We start from the raw sequence: 19,572 nt of genomic DNA on the forward strand, positions 1-19,572 counted from the left end.
ATCATATAGAAAAACATCACAATACATCAGAAGATCAGGAAAAGAAAAACAATTAATTAGGTTTGCAAATAAAAAGCTAAGACAAATTTCAAAACGATCTAAAAACAGTTACATATTGTGGCGGTCTGTGTGCTCACCATGGTTTTAAAACGACTCAAGGGTACTAATGTGGTCAATTTTAATGTTGTTGTTTGCAGGTCATTCCATGTATTAGGGCCACAGGAGCTAAAAGCAGATCAACCAAGTTCAGAGTTAACTTTTGGTACCTTGAATTTGGTGAAATTACTTGACCGGTTCAGAGTCCCATTTCAGGAAGGATGAGATGTATTTAGGACAATCTCCAAGCATGGCTTTATACAAGAACAGGTGCCAATGCAGTTGTCGTCTCTCTGTCAGGGAAGACCATCCAACCTTGTTATATAAGATACAATGGTGAGTACCATAGCTATCACCCGTAATAATATAAGATACAATGGTGAGTACCATAGCTATCACCCGTAATAAAACATCAGTGGATTACATCAGTAGCTCTCCTCCCCCATTCCTAATAGGGAGATGTCCATTGTCCATAATTATAGGGGCATCTCTCAAACAATTATCTATGGCATTTTGTGTGTGTGTGTGTGTGTGTGTGTGTGTGTGTGTGTGTGTGTGTGTGTGTGTGTGTGTGTGTGTGTGTGTGTGTGTGTGTGTGCGTGTGCACGTGCGCGTGCGTGCGCATACATTCTTGTGGGGGCTTGTTCCTTCACCACAGAAAGGTTTATTTAGTAAGGTGTTTTTTAATCAGCAGGCAACAGGAGGGATGGAATGAGAGAAAGAGAGCTGTGGGGGGGGGGGGGGGGGGGGGGTGTTTGTACTGTGCTGATGAAATAGTGTTGCCATGCTGTGTGACACTGAGATCTACAACAACACACATTTGTGTTCTTTGGCCAGTCATAGGCGTTATCATTAGCATCTTGAAACATTGAGGACGATGCCCAGATTTTTACCCCATAACTGTACCATTCTCTAGTTATTAAATGGAAAAGATGGGCGACACTAGCATTCTACCGAAAGGTGTCTGGCCTGCAGTCACAACATGAAATAAAAACAAAACAAAATTAGTTGTCATTAAACCTCAATATTATTTGAGCAGCAGGAATAAAACCCTAAGAAAAAATAGGCTATGACAAACTAAGTGCCTCGATCTGTCTTATCTCGGTGCTTTTCAAGCTTTTTGTGGCCAAGGCACACCAACGGGTGTCAGAGTCTCAAGGCAAACCTGTAGAGCTCATAGTAAAACTATGGGGTATAGAGTTACTATGAGCTGGTTGTGATATCATAGAGAAATACTACACTACCCACAATCCTAAAGTGTAGCAGTGACATCTCTGATTGGTGCAGCTCGTGTTACCATTAAATGTTGCTCCCCTGATAGTTTCTGCCATAGATATATAGAAAGGCTTAAGGCGGAGTTTCTGACGTCGTTCACCCAGCAGCCATCTTACTTCAGGGCTACAGTACAGTATGTTCAATGGCAGCTAAAAAAAAACAGTCATAACTCGCTCAAATCTTGACGGATTTACAAACGGGTTGGTTTATTACAAACGTTGTCAACGTGGCTATGATTCAGGACGCTTATCCGCTTCATTGTGGGTTTTTTATATGAACGTCGTATAAAAGCATATAAGTATGCGGACGTCTCTGACGTTTATAACAAACCACACCTTTTGAAAATTGGTTGAAAATTGAGCAAGTTGTGGTTATTTAAAAGTACATGCCCTATAGACACAATGTTATGTGGCCCCGAGGTAAAATGGCCGCCACGTAGCAACGTCGCTCTCCATTGGCCAGAGCGCGGGTGAGCCATCTAGCTTTCTTATATATATCTATGGTTTCTGCTACCACTAGATCACGTAGCCCCGAACGATTAACAATATAAACACTACAGTATATGGCAGTGGTTACGGTTAAGAAGAAAGAAGCTTTATTGTTGAAATGCTTCTGCCTAAGGGCCTATAGTGCCTAACAGTCATCAGAAGCGCTGAAAACGTGTATAGGGAAACAAAGCACATTACAGGCCTCACCCACCCACTCTGCTATTAGTTCTGTTCAATCTTGTGGGGTTGTTATTGTATATCTATCTCCCTGCTCTTAATATTTAATGATGGCTGTTTAATTCGTGCTGAGCAGGGAGAAAAATGTAGCAGAGAAGAAAATATATTATACCGACACTTATATGTATTCTCATTCTATAATAAATATTGGTATTGAGTTTTACTGACTGAACTGCCATTTTTAAATTTCATATTCATATTCATAGGACAGTAGTTTGACAGGAAATGGGGAGAGGGACATGGGGAGTAACACACACCAAAGGCCGTCGGGATTTGGAGTCGAACCCACAAGGTGCTATCAGGCTACATAGAGTCTAGGTGCCCGGACTGCTACGCCAGCGATCCAGGCCTCTTTTAAACATTTTAACAACACAAATCTTCTATGGGAATCCCTGGCGTGAAGCATTTGATGGAGGAGGTCCACGGCCAAATAGTAATACATATTAATTTGGGGGCCCCTGACATTAGAACCACGGTCTTATCAGACAAATTGGTTCCAGATACAGACGCCGTATTGACTTGTGTTTTCTCATTAGTGTGGCTCATTTCTCTGACTGCCTAGATTGTACCAGTGCTCCTGGAATTGAGATAAGGCACCCAGCGTCGTGACAGCTTAACTGTGTCTCTATTTGTTTCGCTAATACATGAGGCTTTTAACCTAACAAGACTGTATCCATCTCTCTGTCTTTTGTGCCAGTGTGGCCACAATATACAGTAGTGATCCTGTCTGCCTTACCCAGTTTCAGGAAATAACTGCTGCACATCCCGTCTCTGATGAAGGGCGGCTGTGGCTCAGGAGGTAGAGCAGGTCGTCCAATGATCCCTGGGTCGGCGGTTCGAATCCCGGCTCCTCCTGTCCACATGTCGAAGTGTCCTTGGGCAAGACACTGAACCCTACATTGCCTCCAATGAGTTGGTCGGTGTGAGCTTGCCACCATTGGTGTGTGAATGTGGGAAGTGAGGACGCTGGCGTCGACTGTTCGCCGCTTCACCTCCCAATGTATGAATGAATGAACCATTGTAAAGCGCTTTGAGCACTTGGAAAAGCTATAAAAATGCAATTCATCATTAATTCATTATGAAAAGTACTTATTGGTTTGAAACACTTACTTACCCATATAGAAAGAGATGTAATGGGGGATTTCATATAAGACATGTGCTGGACCACTGACACACACACACGCACGCATGCACGCACGCACGCACGCACGCACACACACAGATCCATGCATAGATTTGAAAATTCACGCTACAAACCCATTGTGATACAGGCAATTACTGTGACTGTAGCCCTACAGGTGCTACAAATGCTTGTGCTAAGCTAAATTAGGGACGCCAGGTTGAAAGTTGCAAATAAACACAAGCATCTTGACCTGCATCACTGCGGCCATCAGAAGAGGTGTTACCAAAGAAGGGGTCTCAGGGAGGGCTTTGGCCTCTCTTAAATGTTATGGTGTATTCAATAAGGCCGCATTGATTCTTCAATCCCTCTAAGTGGAGTGGATTAGTCTGTCAGAGGAGCAGAGCTACAGTCCCAAAGAGGGGCATAAGTCACAACGACATCGGGACTGTGTGTGCATGTGTGTATGCACACATGCACGTGTATGGGAGGGAACAGGTGGCTCAGGGGTAGAGTGGCTGGATGGAAACAGCAAGGTTGCCAGTTCGAACCCGGGCTCCCCCAGAGTTAGTGTCGAAGTGTCCTTTTTTTTTTTTTTTTAAAGATATTTTTTTGCGGCTTACGCCTTTTATTGGTTTTTGAAGGGACAGACAGTAGGCTGACAGGAAAAGGGAGAGAGATGGGGGAAGACATGCAGTAAAGGCCGTGTCGGGCTCGGGAGTCGAACCCGCGGCACACTGCGACTGGATTACCAGTCGGGTGCCCAGACGGTTACGCCACCGCCTGGGCAGTGTCGAAGTGTCCTTGAGCAAGACACTGAACCCCAAATTGCTCCTGATGTGCTGGTTGGTGCCTTGCATTCAGAGGCGTATCTACAATAAGGCGAGGGCAGGCGTCCACCTGTCCAAATTCATTTCTGGCCTGGCCAAAATCCATACAATGATTAAAAAAATGTAAATGCATGCCTTTCAGCCTTTGTATACTACTCGTCTGGCAGGTATATCTCTTTGAAAACCTTTAGTGCTACGATTGTGCACGGGGAGACAACAATTAACACATCTTGCCTGTCCAAAATGTAATTCTTGCCTGCCCCAAAATGTAATTCCTGGAAACTCCACTGCTTGCATGCTTTCCGCCGCCATCGGTGTATGAATGAATGAATGGGTGAATGTAATGCACAATCTATGTAAAGCCTTGGAAAAAGGCGCTATATAAATGCACCATTTACCATTTATGCGCATGCTGACGTGCACGTGCGCATATTTTTGTGCATGTCTGCGCTGCATAATTGTATGTGCACGTACAGGTGTGCATAGGGGTGGGTAACATGGGTACCAAACCTCGGGACCAAGCAGGAACTGAACCGAGCATCGTGAGTACCGCACCGTAAAATGGTAAATGGTGCATTTATATAGCGCCTTTATCCAAGGCGCTTTACATAGATTGTGCATTACATTCACCCATTCACACACACATTCATACACCGATTGCGGCGGAAGCCATGCAAGGTACCAACCAGCACATCGGGAGCAATTTGGGGTTCAGTGTCTTGCCCAAGGACACTTCGACATGTAGACAGGAGGAGCCGGGATTCGAACCGCCGACCCATGGATCATTGGACGACCTGCTCTACCTCCTGAGCCACAGTCGCATGCAGCAGTCATGCCTGCATGCCTATTGCCTGCACACAACCTTTGTGAGGCAGATCGATACAGACTCATCTCGCATTCAAAGATTGTGGAATAATTGTTTGGCTTGAAAGACTTGTCTATTTAAAATAGCACTTTTGTCCTCTTATACAGTAATGCCCTTAATGATTTGTGCAAAGCACTTTGAATTGGCGTGTTATTGAAAGGTGCTAATAAACAATGCAAATAAACGTGCCTTGCCATGTGGCAGAGGGACAACGACTGAGGCTGATATATTTGACTAGCCCAGTAAATCTGTGTCTTTTTGGCACAGATGGACAACGCTTTGTTCCATCGATTTGTTCCATCGCTTTGTTCCATCGCTTTTTTCCATCGCTTTTTTCCATTGCTTTTTTCCATTACCTTTTTTCATTTGTCGCTTTTTTCATTTGTAGCTTTTTTCATTTGTCGCTTTTTTCGTTTGTCGCTTTTTTCGTTTGTCGCTTTTTTCATTTGTCGCTTTTTTCATTTGTCGCTTTTTTCGTTTGTCGCTTTTTTCGTTTGTCGCTTTTTTTCATTTGTCGCTTTTTTCATTTGTCGCTTTGTTCCGTCGCTTTTTTAATTTGTCGCTTTTTTAATTTGTCGCTTTTTTAATTTGTCGCTTTTTTAATTTGTCGCTTTTTTCGTTTGTCGCTTTTTTCATTTGTCGCTATTTCATTTGTCGCTTTTTTCGTTTGTCGCTTTTTTCGTTTGTCGCTTTGTTCCGTCGCTTTGTTCCGTCGCTTTTTTCATTTGTCGCTTTTTTCATTTGTCGCTTTGTTCCGTCGCTTTTTTCGTTTGTCGCTTTTTTCATTTGTCGCTTTGTTCCGTCGCTTTTTCCGTTTGTCGCTTTTTTCGTTTGTCGCTTTTTCCGTTTGTCGCTTTTTCCGTTTGTCGCTTTGTTCCGTCGCTTTTTTCATTTGTCGCTTTTTTCGTTTGTCGCTTTTTTCGTTTGTCGCTTTTTTCGTTTGTCGCTTTTTTCGTTTGTCGCTTTTTTCGTTTGTCACTTTTTTCGTTTGTCGCTTTGTTCCGTCGCTTTTTTTGTTTGTCGCTTTTTTAGTTTGTCGCTTTTTTCGTTTGTCGTTTTTTTTCATTTGTCGCTTTTTTCATTTGCCGGTTTTTTCATTTGTCGCTTTGTTCCGTCGCTTTTTCCGTTTGTCGCTTTTTTCGTTTGTCGCTTTTTTCGTGAGACGGACAACAATTTATTGAATCCCCAATTTCTCTTTGTTCTTCTCTTTCACTTGGGCACACAAACACACATGCGTGTGCACGCACGCACACACAGACACACGCATGCATGCGCGCATGAAAGCGGTTGCAAAGACGCAGAGCGTGCGTGCGTACATGTGTGCGTGCGTACATGTGTGCGTGCGTACATGTGTGCGTGCGACCGTGCGTGCGTGCGTGCGTGCGTGCGTGCGACCGTGCGTGCGTGCGTGCGTGCGTGCGTGCGTGCGTGCGTGCGTGCGTGTGCGCAGGGCAGTACTGCTGATGCAGTGCTGCACTGTACCCAGTGTGCCAGAGCTGCAGTGAGATAATGGTATGTTATACCTGCGGCTCTAATTACGCTTTACTGCTCCGACACAGGAGAGGAGGAGTTGGAAGGAGAGGAGACGGGGTGAGAGAGAGGGGAGATGAGCCTGACAGTGAAGGAGAGAGAAGGAGATAAGGGAGGAATAATACTGTATTGTATAATATCATAAGGTTAAACATACAGTACAGGGTGGAAACTTGTGCGTTAATTTAAAGGTATAGGGTAAGTGATTTTCTTTGGTTAAAATAAGTGTTAAATAGCTAGTACTCATTGGTATAGACTAGAGCGTTTGTTCGGTAACAGGAGTCTCCAACTCTCCATGTCTTCTCTTTATTAAACAGAAAAAGCATTTTCAGGTTTGGGAGCTTGGGATACAAATTTTGTCCAATCAAGATAGAGAACTCATGTAGCCCCGGGTATCCGAATGTACCATAGGTTACCAGTCGGCTAAAGAGCCAGGTCTCATAGGCCAGCAGCAACGCAGCACCTATAGCCTATACCAGTGGTGGGCAACTGGCGGCCCGGGGGCCACATGCGGCCCCCACCTTCACTTAATGCGGCCCTCAGGTTAATGTCAGAATACTGATAACATTTGAAATTACATAAAAATGTAAATTTTCAGGATTCCAATTCAAAAATAGCAAAAAAATAATTCAAGATTTAAATTTGAAAATAGCAAAAATAGCCGATCTACAAGCTCAAAACGTGTCGCAGCTTGTAGATCGGCTATTTTTGCTACGACAGTAATATATGGCCATAGGGAGTGAGTGTGGAAATATAGTGGCCCTCTCCATCGTCAAAGTTGCCCACCCCTGGCCTATACAGTCGTCCTCACTTTCTAGAAGCGCGGCCGTCCGCGCGCGCCAGTCTGACTGGGGGGGGGGGGGGGGGACCTCCATAACCAGGCAAGTAACGTTGACTACGCTATTAGGTCTGTAACGCCAAGGAACGAACAGAGGAACTTATTCACACCGCTGCCACCAATGTAGTCTCAGCCGGGAGGCACGCACACACACACACACACACACACACACACACACACACACACACACACACACACACACACCAGGGCTCAAGACTAAGGGGGTCCCTACGTCCTGGGGACTATAACATATCTATTTGGGACTTAAATTAATCTCAGCCGGGACAGTTTCGGGACTAGAGGAGTTTTTGCACTGAAAATGTGCATATGCGCACCTACGGGCAGCATGAGACAAGCAGCGCTATAATAATAATAATAATAATAATAATAAAACGAGGGAGAAGAACAGGCAGAGACAGACCATTCACGCAGTCTCAGCGCTCCCTGCAGCACAAGGAGATGTGCCCGATCCCTTTTCCACATAAAAAGCTTTCATATCTGACAACAGCCAAAAATGTATATATGTAAGGAAACTGTCGCAAATGAATACTGACATGGAACAGTGGCTCTCAACAGCCTGTGGACGGTGGATGTTGTGGTGGATGCATCCTGCTGTTGGTAAGATAATTAAGATCCATAAAAAGATATCACACACCTAACGCCCACAATGACAACTTCGACCCGCAAGTGAGAATCTCACAGTGGGCAAGTTGATGCTGTGCATTGATCAGCCTCATCTGACTTACTGACGCACGGACTGCACGTCAGTGGAAAAACTAAGATTAAACCAGACAGTTTTCAGTGCCACACACGTGTACAGTACATCAAACAACTATTACCTACTAATTACCTAAATATTCTGTAATGTGACTGTACTTTTACTGAAATATTAACTTGGAAAACAGGGATTTTGTTTTTTATTCAGATTTTCATTACTTTGCGCATATTCAGAAATGCAACTGGTGAGTGGTGACCCCTCCAAAATGTTTTGTTACACTTCTGGGTCTGAACTAAAGATTCTAAGAAGGCATTTACTTCAAGGATTAACCCATTTTGACCTGAGATCAGATTCTAAAAATGTCTTCTACATCCTGACAGTTTTCTGAAAAAGCTATGTTTCTATGTCCGTCGTTCTTCGATTTTTCAAAAATAGCAGACCTACAAGCTCATAGCACGCCACCGAGTGGCGCGCTATGAGCTTGTAGATCTGCTATTTTTCAATAGCTAAAGCATAACATAAGCATAACATAATAACACCAAAAGGGGTTCCCGCCCAAAATGCATTTATCAAGGATATTTTTGATACCTTGATACCTATTATGATTCCTTGCCACTTTCTAAAGCAATGCTGGAAGTCTTCAAATAACTGATAAATGATGTGTTCTGCCCTCACATTAGTGTGAATGGTTAGAATGACATCAAAATCATTAAAAAAAACTAAAAAAAACATCGGGACTGTATTAGTATACATTCACTTTGGGACGGTTCAAATTGTATTTTGGGACGGTTCTGGGACGTTGGTGAAAAAGGTTAGTCTGGAGCCCTGGACACACACACACACACACACACACACACACACACACACACACACACACACACACACACACACACACACACACACACACACATATGGACATAAAAGGGAATGCACAGTCTGCTGCAGGAATGTGTGGGTCAGTGATGGATTCTGCATCATTATTGGGGTCTGCAGAATCAATGAGGAGGTGTCCTGCTTCATAGTGGAGCCAATATACTCTGGGCTCACACAGTCATGATTGTATCTACAGTACCTGATCCATTGTCTTGTGTTTTATGAGGCCATCTGCACACTAGTTTTTCACTGTCATTGGCTATAGTTCATATATTTCGCCAATGGGGGGGTCCTACAATTTGCATTTGTATGTTGAATTTTCTCTATTGCATTGGAATGAAACATTGAAAGTGAGAGTGAAAGTGAAGTGAATTCACATATTACCTATTTAATCCATTTTGGGGCGGGAACCCCTTTTGGTGTTAGCATTATGTTATGCTTTAGCTATTGAAACATAGCAGATCTACAAGCTCACAGATATGAGCTCATAGCTCATAGCTGTTTCTACTGACATAGAAACATAGCTTTTTCAGAAAACTGTCATTTTCAAACAGACATTTTTAGAATCTGATCTCAGATAAAAATGGGTTAATAATGTTTTTTGCCTCTTTGTATGTTCTTTTTTTTTTTTTTTTTCAAAATCTTTTTATTCAGGTTTTTCGACAGTAGCCCAGGGGCAAGTATTAGACAGATATATAAAATATAAAAATAAAACTCAATCCCCTATCCCACCCACAATCCCAAGGATAGTCGGAACAGTCTGGAGGAAATAAAATAGATATATATATATACACACATACACAAAATACATGCATACATTGCCTCTTTGTATGTTGTGCTCTGTGAAGCACTTTGGTTGGACCTTGGTCGTTGTAAATGTGCTATACAAGTCATGTTTTATTTGATTCATTTGATTGTTAGTTGTCAAGGGGATGACGGTATGCCCTTATTCTCTTGGTCTTGGTTGCGTCATACACTACTTAAAACCTCACTTCCTGTTGTCTTGACACAACACCGAGAGAGACCAAGGTTGAAACGTGTCTGGGGGCGGCACAATAAAGAACATTCATTGAGTGCTGGCTGTTATCTTTATTTTTTTATGTTTTTTTTGTGGCTTTTGCCTTTATTTTATATATTTTATGGAGGGACAGACAGTAGGCTGACAGGAAATGGGGAGAGAGATGGGGGGGAAGACATGCAGTAAAGGCCGTCGGGATCGGGAGTCGAACCCGCGGCACACTGCCAGACTGGATTACCAGCCAAGGTACCTGGACCATTGAGCCATGGCCCAGGCTGTTATCTTGTTTTCATGATATTGTTGACTTGGGACTTTCATTTTATTCTGACTTTTGCAGACTTTCTGCTTTGCAGTGCTTTCTCCCAATGGGGACTCGGGAGCCACACATAACATACTGTAGTGTGTCAGGTGTGTGGAGACTGTATCAAGAAGGTGCAACACCTCCCAACATGTTGCCCCCCATCCATTGAGTTAAATTGACAGTTGACGCCATCTTGTAAGGATGCAGAGACATACAGAAATATAAAACCGATAATAAATATACACACTTGAGAAAGATCGCGTGCTAAATCCCATCTATAGTGTCCTCTCAGACAATGACCACAGTAGCTTCAGAAGGGAACAGCCAGGAGCAAACTGTCCATCTTAAATGTGACTGTCTTAATTAAGACCAAGCCCACAACAGCCCTGCCAATCGTGCTCGGCACGACAGATTGTGCGTCGGTCTGGCAAGTAGGAGCCTGGGGTTCCATCCCCGCTCTTGCGCACCACTACAGGTGCAAACAGCAAGACTGATGTTTCAACAGTATACAGCAACTTGTCTTTTGAAGAAGACACTTGAGTGTGTCTGTCTTCTGAAGAAGACACTTGACAGTCTAGTGGCACCTATTACACTTTATTTTGGAAAAAAAGACTATGTGCTTCAGCCTTAAAATCCATTCTTGTCTTTATCTGTATTTCTGGTGTATTCAGTGCATGGTCCTGTGATTCACATTTCGACGTCGGCCTCATTTCATTCTCTGTTAGCTTTCACTTTGTGAAGTCACACAATGTGGATGTTTTTTCTTTGTGAGAAAGAAGACTGTTGGGGGCATTCAGAGCCCAGTGAAAGTCCTCTGAGTGTGGGTGACATTCAGAAACACTTGTATGGAGGTGTCATAATATACAAAGAAGTGAGGGGGACCATGTGGAGTGCAGAGGCGTCTCCTGAAAGATTGTTGCTACGTGCAGAGCTGATCCTTAGTACCTCCCTCATCCTTACCTCCCTCATCCTTACCTCCCTCATCCTTACCTCCCTCATCCTTACCTCCCTCATCCTTACCTCCCTCATCCTTACCTCCCTCATCCTTACCTCTCTCATCCTTACCTCCCTCATCCTTACCTCCCTCATCCTTACCTCCCTCATCCTTACCTCCCTCATCCTTACCTCTCTCATCCTTACCTCCCTCATCCTTACCTCCCTCATCCTTACCTCCCTCATCCTTACCTCCCTCATCCTTACCTCCCTCATCCGTACCTCCCTCATCCTTACCTCCCTCATCCTTACCTCCCTCATCCTTACCTCCCTCATCCTTACCTCCCTCATCCTTACCTCCCTCATCCTTACCTCCCTCCTCCTTACCTCCCTCATCCTTACCTCCCTCATCCTTACCTCTCTCAGCCTTACCTCCCTCATCCTTACCTCCCTCATCCTTACCTCCCTCCCTCCCTCCCCATCCTTACCTCCCTCATCCTTACCTCCCTCATCCTTACCTCCCTCCCTCCCTCCCCATCCTTACCTCCCTCATCCTTACCTCCCTCAGACACTAAGCAAAACTAGCCTAATGGCTCCTTCCTGTCCCATGAGTCATGTACAGTAATGACTGCGTCATAGTGGTTGTTATTTTAAGAGTCACACAAAGTAGGCCTACTGTATATGGGACCAGGGGCTCAGGGGGGGCAACATTGTGTGCAATACAATGTTATTTGTATATGGTTTCATGCCATAACACCGTTTCCAACCATTGAATGTCTTTCTCTCATTTTCTTTACTATAGTTATGTAATGACAAAGTGTGAGTCAGCATCTTTTCTCTGATTAATTAATGTCAAACTACAGTTCATATAGCACTGACGAAGGTCCTAGGACCGAAACGTTTGCTTTTTAATTGCACTTTGAGCACAGAGCACTTTATGAGCATGATAAAATAAAGAAAAAATATTTTTCTAAGTCTCAGTTTAAGGAGTTTTACTTCTATTTTCCATACGGTGAGCGAGTCTTTTCCTGTCAAAGTTAAACTACAGTTCAACAATACATTCAGAACACGAAATAGCCTGCATTTGCCGCATTCCTCTGTGCCTTGTGTTCATGTCCTGCATCATTACTTTAGGATTTCTCAAACTATTGTTCATGGGGGTGGAGCAACTTTGCAGCAACAGCACGTCGAAGGATGCTAAAAGTAGCCCTCATTCAGCCAGAGACCACATCTGTACTTCTATTCCCCCGTGTGCTGTTATGGCAGCCGATAAATAGATTGGATGAGGAGTGCGGCATTTCCACTATTATCTCCCCACTCTGTAGGAGGTTTGGGTCGATAGTATGGCTGGAGCTCACAGATGATCATTTGGCTGTCCCTCTATGCAAGGAAGCCACAGGCACGCCCATACTATTAAACCTCCCCTGATGGAGGCTGTAAATCTGGGGGGTTCTTGCTGGGGCCGTCCAGAATGGCATCCCTGTGAAGGACAAACCCCCAAGCTGTTGTATATAGTACAGTACAGGTTATGAATGGGAATGAGCAGCAGGAAACATATTTATTCATAAAGCGCGGTTTGTGTCTGTCCTTATAAACCTCGTATAGCGCCAATTGTTCACATCTTCTTTTAATCAATTGGAAGTATGTGCTTTTCTCCCCAGACCTCTGACAAATTGTGTGCCTGGAACTGGCGCCCCAACAAAGCAAAACCAGCTATAAAAGAATAAAAGACCCATAATTACCCATAATTGCTCAAATGCTACAGTTCTGGCATGATGACATCAATGAACAACATAATGTACTAGAGTGGCATGGATTATGTCAGATCAACAGTATACTTTCTGAGATACAATACGTCATACTTATTCATATTTTAGTACTTACTGTAGAACACAAGTGGCCTATCACCATTGAAGTGACCTTGCATCTCATCTCATCTCATTTGATTTCATTATCATAAACAATACAGGCTACAGGAACCCTTGCCCTTATACGACAAAGTCAATAATTCCAACAGTTATGGAATTTGACAACTTTCTAGCCGGCAAGATCATGGACACCTATATGTGAGACCACAAAAGAGGCTTGTTTTCCGCACTGCAAATCCCTTTGACTTGTCATGTCGCAGAGACTGCGCTGACATTGCAAGGTCCATTAGCGTGTGCTCCAATTTACAGGCATTTGTCTTAACCCATTTTGTGCTGGAACCCCTTTTGGTGTTAGCATTATGTTATGCTTTAGCTATTGAAAAATAGCAGATCTACAAGCTCGTAGCGCGCCACCGAGGGGCGCGCTACGAGCTTGTAGGTCTGCTATTTTTGAAAAATCGAAGAACGACTGACATAGAAACATAGCTTTTTCAGAAAACTCAGGATGTAGAAGACATTTTTAGAATCTGATCTCTGGTCAGAATGGGTTAAGCATTTTGAGCATCACATTTCCCTGTCACGGTGTGGGAGCAGTCCACTCATTAGCTGCAATGATGGGGAGTGTCGCCATGCGCAGCCAACCACAACCAGGAGCTGTGATTGGGCGAGCCAGCCAGGGCCTGATGAACGAATGGCAGGGCGTGATGCATGCAGGGCCAGTAGTCAGGAGGTGTTAGCGTCGCCAAGAGTAGCTCATTGCAGTAAAACGGCTCATTATGGGAAGTGGGGTGGATATCTTACCCACCAAGGTTAGGACTTTGCTAAGGTGGCCAACACTTTCTCTGTATTACAGTTTACAAGCTTAACCTATTTAGGCCTGACATAAAAAAAAGAAACTCATGTTTCTATATCAGTGGTTCTCAATATTTCATGTCAAGGACCCCAAACATTATATGTAATATGCTTCCGCCCCCCATCTGAAAATATGTGATATATGATTTTTCAAAAATAGCAGACCTACAAGTTTTCCAAAAGCTAAAGTATAACATAATGCTTTAAAACACCAAAAGGGGTTCCCGCCCAAAATGGGTTAATGATGTTTTAATGAGAGTGATTTCAATCTGGCTACCTGAAATGTATTTCCAAATGTGAAGTCCACGTAATTTAAGTGTTTATTCTTTTTATTTTTATGAAAGGGTTGATGAAAATGTAGTCATTATTTCAACGAAAATGTCTCTACAATATGTATGCATAGGAGTGTTGGAGGTTGCCTATTATCCAAGTATAAAGAGGTTTTGTAGGTATTTCTTAATGCTTCATTTATACAGACGGATGGTGAGTTTAAAGCTAAGAGTCATTACCGGATTACCTCATTCGATATGCGTATGTAATGACTATTTCTACTGGTTGTATTGACCTATATTCAATTCAAGTAGTTGTGTGGGTGGCTTGTTTATGTATACAAATTTCCAAAATAATCTTATTTCAATAGAGACTGTATACAAATTGACTGACTTAACCCATTTTGGGCGGGAACCCCTTTTGGTGTTAGCATTATGTTATGCTTTAGCTATTGAAAAATAGCAGATCTACAAGCTCATAGCGCGCCACCGAGTGGCGCGCTACGAGCTTGTAGGTCTGCTATTTTTGAAAAATCGAAGAACGGCTGACATAGAAACATTCAGAAAACTGTCAGGTCAAAATGGGTTAAAAATCTATTGAAAGAAATAATCTAAAATTCTGCCGACGCCGACCCCATTACAAGACCTTACCACAGTATGCCACTGTATCAGGAGGATGAGCAAAGACTTAATTTATTCATTAAAACCTCTCTCCCCTTTCCCCTGTCCATCTTACAGTATAAACTTGTACTTAAGCATGTTACACCGTAAATGATGTTGACTTCTTAACCTCTTCCTCCATTTTCCCTTGGCAGATCTACCTTCGTTTCCTTGACTACGAGATGGCCAATTCGAACGAGTGCAAGCGTAACTTCGTTGCTGTTTATGATGGTGGCAGGTGTGTGTCTTCTGACATGTATATAAGATGGCTTTGAGGTGTCTATTTCCCAAGTCAATGGATGATAAAAATATGTATTATCCTGTCCTCTCTTTTGTTCTCATCTCCTCTATTTGGTTGTCCTCTCCTTTGATTGTTTTCTACTATTATCCCCCTCCTCTCTTTCGTCTCAGTTCGGTAGAGGACCTGAAAAGCAAATTCTGCTCCACGGTGGCCAACGACATCATGCTGGTTTCCACGCTGGGCGTCATCCGCATGTGGGCCGACGAGGCGAGCCGCAAGACCCGCTTTCGCATCCTTTTCACAACCTACCAAGAACGTAAGGCCCTTTTCTTTTCACCACCTAACAACAATGTAAAGGCCTTTTCGCCTCCTAACAACATAATGCCCTTTATTTATTTCTAACAAGAACATATGTGACTAAATTTGACTGAGGGACTGCATGCCATTGGATTTTTTTGAATTTTCGTTTCGCAGGGAATCATAGCTTCAAATTGACATATTGGTTGTTCAGTTTGACCCACCAGTTTTGGAGATATGGCTTATAGAGTAATGTCTTGCAGAAAACAGAGAGTTGAGAAAACAGGCTTGAAAGGTTCACTTCTGTGTTCTCTAACATTACACCTAGCTACATGTTTAAGCATTTATTTCATATTTACATGTCGATTTCAGCTCTGACACTTATTTCAGACATGCTCTAGTATGTGAAGAGTCTGCCTGTGCTATTAACTCATTAAAAAAAGAAAAGAAAAAATCTCCGCTGGTGAAAAGCTGTAATTTGCGCGATGGCAGTCTCTCAGTCAAATCTGGTCACATATGGTCCTTTTCACCACCAAACAAAAACATACTGTAGGGCCCTTTTAGCCTCCTAACAAGGACATACGGCACTACCCTACAAGCAGACACACAAAAGGTCAAGTGTCATTTGACCTTGCACATATTAGTTTAGTCCGCACCCCTAGAGAAGCACTGTAAGTGAGGAAGGCCATCTGACTGAGTTAGTGAGTTCTCCACTCCCACACACTGACGTGCCATGATCGCTGTTTATTACTATGACCCTCGTAGCCAAAGGGTACCAACTGGCTACATTAACATTTTGTTGTCTAGCGAGTACTAGCGAGTGCATCAGACTGCCATTCTCGCCATCCTATTATGGTTTATCACAAGCCAAAAATGAAAACAGTCCAAGATTTCGAGTGGCCTTTTTAGTGCTAGTCGTTAAAAGGCAGTGAAATTACAGTCAGGTTATAATAAGCAGCCAAGTTTATGGTGTGGAATATCGGACGCCGTCCTCAGGAAAATGTGTGGTCAGAGAGCTCTTATTTAATTTTATGGCCATTTAAAACTGCTTCCAGCGAGCGTTGTTTTTTCTTTCAACACATGAATCTCTGTTCACTACTTTTGCTTGATACTGTCATGTCACAAAGTATAGAATCGGGCATTATGGTTTCTGCCCGACAGCACCTATACTGTAGGTTACATAGTTATTTCCATCAACAACTCCGTACACATTGCTCCAGATATCAAAGGGAATAGTGTGTGAGGGAGAGAGACAAAATCAGAATGAGAGATGACATACATTCTTAATCCCCCTCGCTCTTTCATTCACTGAGATCCCATTGATGGAGGACCGAGGCTTGCACAAGGCACTCTTTGTAGCACTATACTTGAATGATTGGAATGGAGGTTGAGAGTAAATGGAATCTATTAACCTAAATACGTTAGTAAGTAGTTCTATCGTTCATTATTTTGGATTTGTGGTCCAACCTAAGGACAACCTATGCTTATATATGGGTGTATCAGGTTTGTTTATGGCCCGGCCACCCGCCTATTAGCCAATTTTAATATAGGAAGGATAGGCCACTCCCGCAAAGTTTGGAAGGCAAGCATAGACAATCTGAATGGAATTTCAAGAGACAGGCTTTCCAAAAGTCGGGATACTGTATCTGGGGGTGTACGAGCGTCTGTCAAACTGTTGTTATCTCACCTCCCTTTTCCAAGAAAAGGTTTTGACGTCATAAGGAGCATTTATCACGATGTGTGCGTGCGTGTGCGACGTGCGCGCGCTGTGTGTGTGTGTGTGTGTGTGTGTGTGTGTGTGTGTGTGTGTGTGTGTGTGTGCGTGTGTGTGTGTGTGCGTGTGTGTGTGTTTGGGGGGGGCGGGGGTGGAGGCGCACATGCAGCCTAGTCACTTGAGGTGACAGCATCAGCGGTGCGCTCATTTGTGTTGAAGTCAGTGTCCCCTTTGTGAGGCCTCTTCGCCGAGCCGAGCCAGGACGTGCCGTTGCCTGGGCAACGCTGCTGCCTAAAGCCTGATGTATGCTCCGTCGCACGGCGGTGTCGCGCTTTGAATGTAGCAGACCGACACGCTCACAAGTTGTGAGCTTGTAGGTCGGGCCTATTTTCACCGGCCGTGCAACGAAGCACGAACCGGCCTTACTGTAAGTCACCCAGGCGGTCCCTGGCTAGTAGACCCTCTCTATGCCTTTGCAGCGGCGCGGCAGAGTCACAAATGCTTAGCAGCACTGCACCAGCCTTGTCGACAATACCTCCCAAGCAAAGTATTCACAAGCTACTGTCGCGTCTTCTGTAGAGCTCCCGTTCACAATCCAGCCTTAAGCCGTTCAAATGGCGCCGGCAGCGCTGATCTGCGACGAGACCCGCAGCTTAGAGAGAAGCCGTTGAGTCCTGAACCGATGGTACACACTTTGATCCTTATAGTGATGGCACACATACGCGCGCACACACATTTGTTTTACTATACTTGTGAGGACATCAACATCTTTGGATCGCGTCGAAAATAGCTCATGAAAACAGTCGATAAAGAGCAGATCTACAAGCTCACAACGCGTCGTGCTGTGACACATTGTGGGCTTGTAGTTAGGCTTTTTGGTGCACAATACAGCTGCGCAACTGAGCATAAATCTGATATAACTCTAACCCTAGTTGTAAATCTAACTCTAAAATAACTTTATAAATTATTTAAAAAAAAGCAAATCTCTAGTGAAGACCAAGACAGTTTCCCGAACTCTACTACTGTATATACTTTGGCTCTCACATGTATAGTATGCACACACACACACACACACACATGCACACATGCACACACACCACGCACGCACGCACGCACGCACGCACGCACGCACGCACGCACGCACGCACGCACACGCACACGCACACGCGCACGCACGCACATACATACATACACAGTCACACACACACACACACAGGTCCTCAGGCTGCGCTGCGTCATCGCGAGCCTTTTAGATTTTGTGGACACGACACATTTAGAATGAGAGGCCTATCATTACCCAAAGAGCAATTAGGCCTGTGGTGATAAATGCACATGAGTGACATGTCAGCTGTCAGCATCGCTGGATACGCCTCATCAAGATACAAGCGGTGGAAATGCTCCCTGGCTGGCCTACACATGTCAGCTCTGCTTACGGCTCTGCAAAGGCTTCTTTACAGTAGGCACGAATCGATCCAGGCCTCTCAGCATCAACGCAGAATGCTAATGCCTGTTGTCAACATATGGAACCTTATTAGGGTTTAGATCTGATTATGCAATGTCTGCGCAGTCACTCACACTTGTTTATTAGTCTGAATTGTCTAATTGGGGTCGTGTGCCAGCTTGTCGTGCGTGCGTGCGTGCGTGCGTGCGTGCGTGTGTGCGTGCGTGCGGTTACAACAACACACAGTTGCAATGAATGTAACCACTGTAAATATGGACAGATGAAAGAGTGACATGGGAAGGGAGTATACATTTGATTTTGCACATACCCAGAGGTTAACCCATCCTAGCTTTAGTAATCATAAAGCAACGGTCTGACCATATCAGGCAGTACCAACCACTGTAGCACAATAAGTGAGATCACTTATTCTGCTACAGTGGTTGGCACTGCATTTTTGATTGATGTTTGTTTCTTAAATTGGATTAGCTGTTCTACGTTAAACTGCTCATCAGTAATGAATACAGATTCAAATTGTAGAGTGTGTGGTTTTCCACCATGACTACAAAAAAAAGAGAAAGAACGAAGAAGACAGGAATCCACAGCGGGCTGCTTGAGAACATAATAACCGTGATGTATCTGTGTTCCTACTGGATGACTCTGGAAAGGCTCTGTCCTCTTGACACGCACGCACACACGCACGCACGCACGCACGCACGCACGCACGCACGCACGCAAGCACGCACGCACACACGCACACACGCACGCCCAGATTTTTCATCAGCCACTCATTTAGGCGTTAATTTATGCTCCCAGCAGCCAGGGAGCGGGGTTGCTTCTGTGTGGGCAAAAAAAGGGCACTTTTATTACAAAATGTCTTGAAATTAATTTTGCAGGAGATTAATGTGGATCGGGCTCTTAATAATGTCTGGTCTCACCCTGTACTGTGGTTGTGCGGAAGCAGGGGAGTCCGATGGTGACTTGGAGGCTTGTAGCTCCCTCTGCTGGCTACTATTGGAACCGTTTTTCTGCTGTATTGTGTCACTGAGAGGAAGGGGGAATAATAGTATGAGTATCAGAGGGGCATGATGACCTGGGAAAATGTGTAAAT

At 44.0% G+C, this 19,572-nt stretch overlaps 1 protein-coding gene across 1 annotated transcript in view; it reads left to right on the forward strand.

Moving 5' to 3' along the window:
* The window catches only part of neto1l (neuropilin (NRP) and tolloid (TLL)-like 1, like), a 127,644-nt gene that overhangs the window by 100,710 nt on the left and 7,362 nt on the right, over window positions 1-19,572 (forward strand). Inside the window, exons 5-6 of the mRNA XM_079489024.1 lie at window positions 14,927-15,009; window positions 15,183-15,328. Of these exons, the coding sequence (XP_079345150.1) occupies window positions 14,927-15,009; window positions 15,183-15,328 (229 nt within the window). The remainder of the gene's footprint in view (window positions 1-14,926; window positions 15,010-15,182; window positions 15,329-19,572) is intronic.

Source organism: Electrona antarctica (assembly GCF_951216825.1).
Source record: "Electrona antarctica genome assembly, chromosome: 20".
NCBI classification, from domain to species: Eukaryota; Metazoa; Chordata; class Actinopteri; order Myctophiformes; family Myctophidae; genus Electrona; species Electrona antarctica.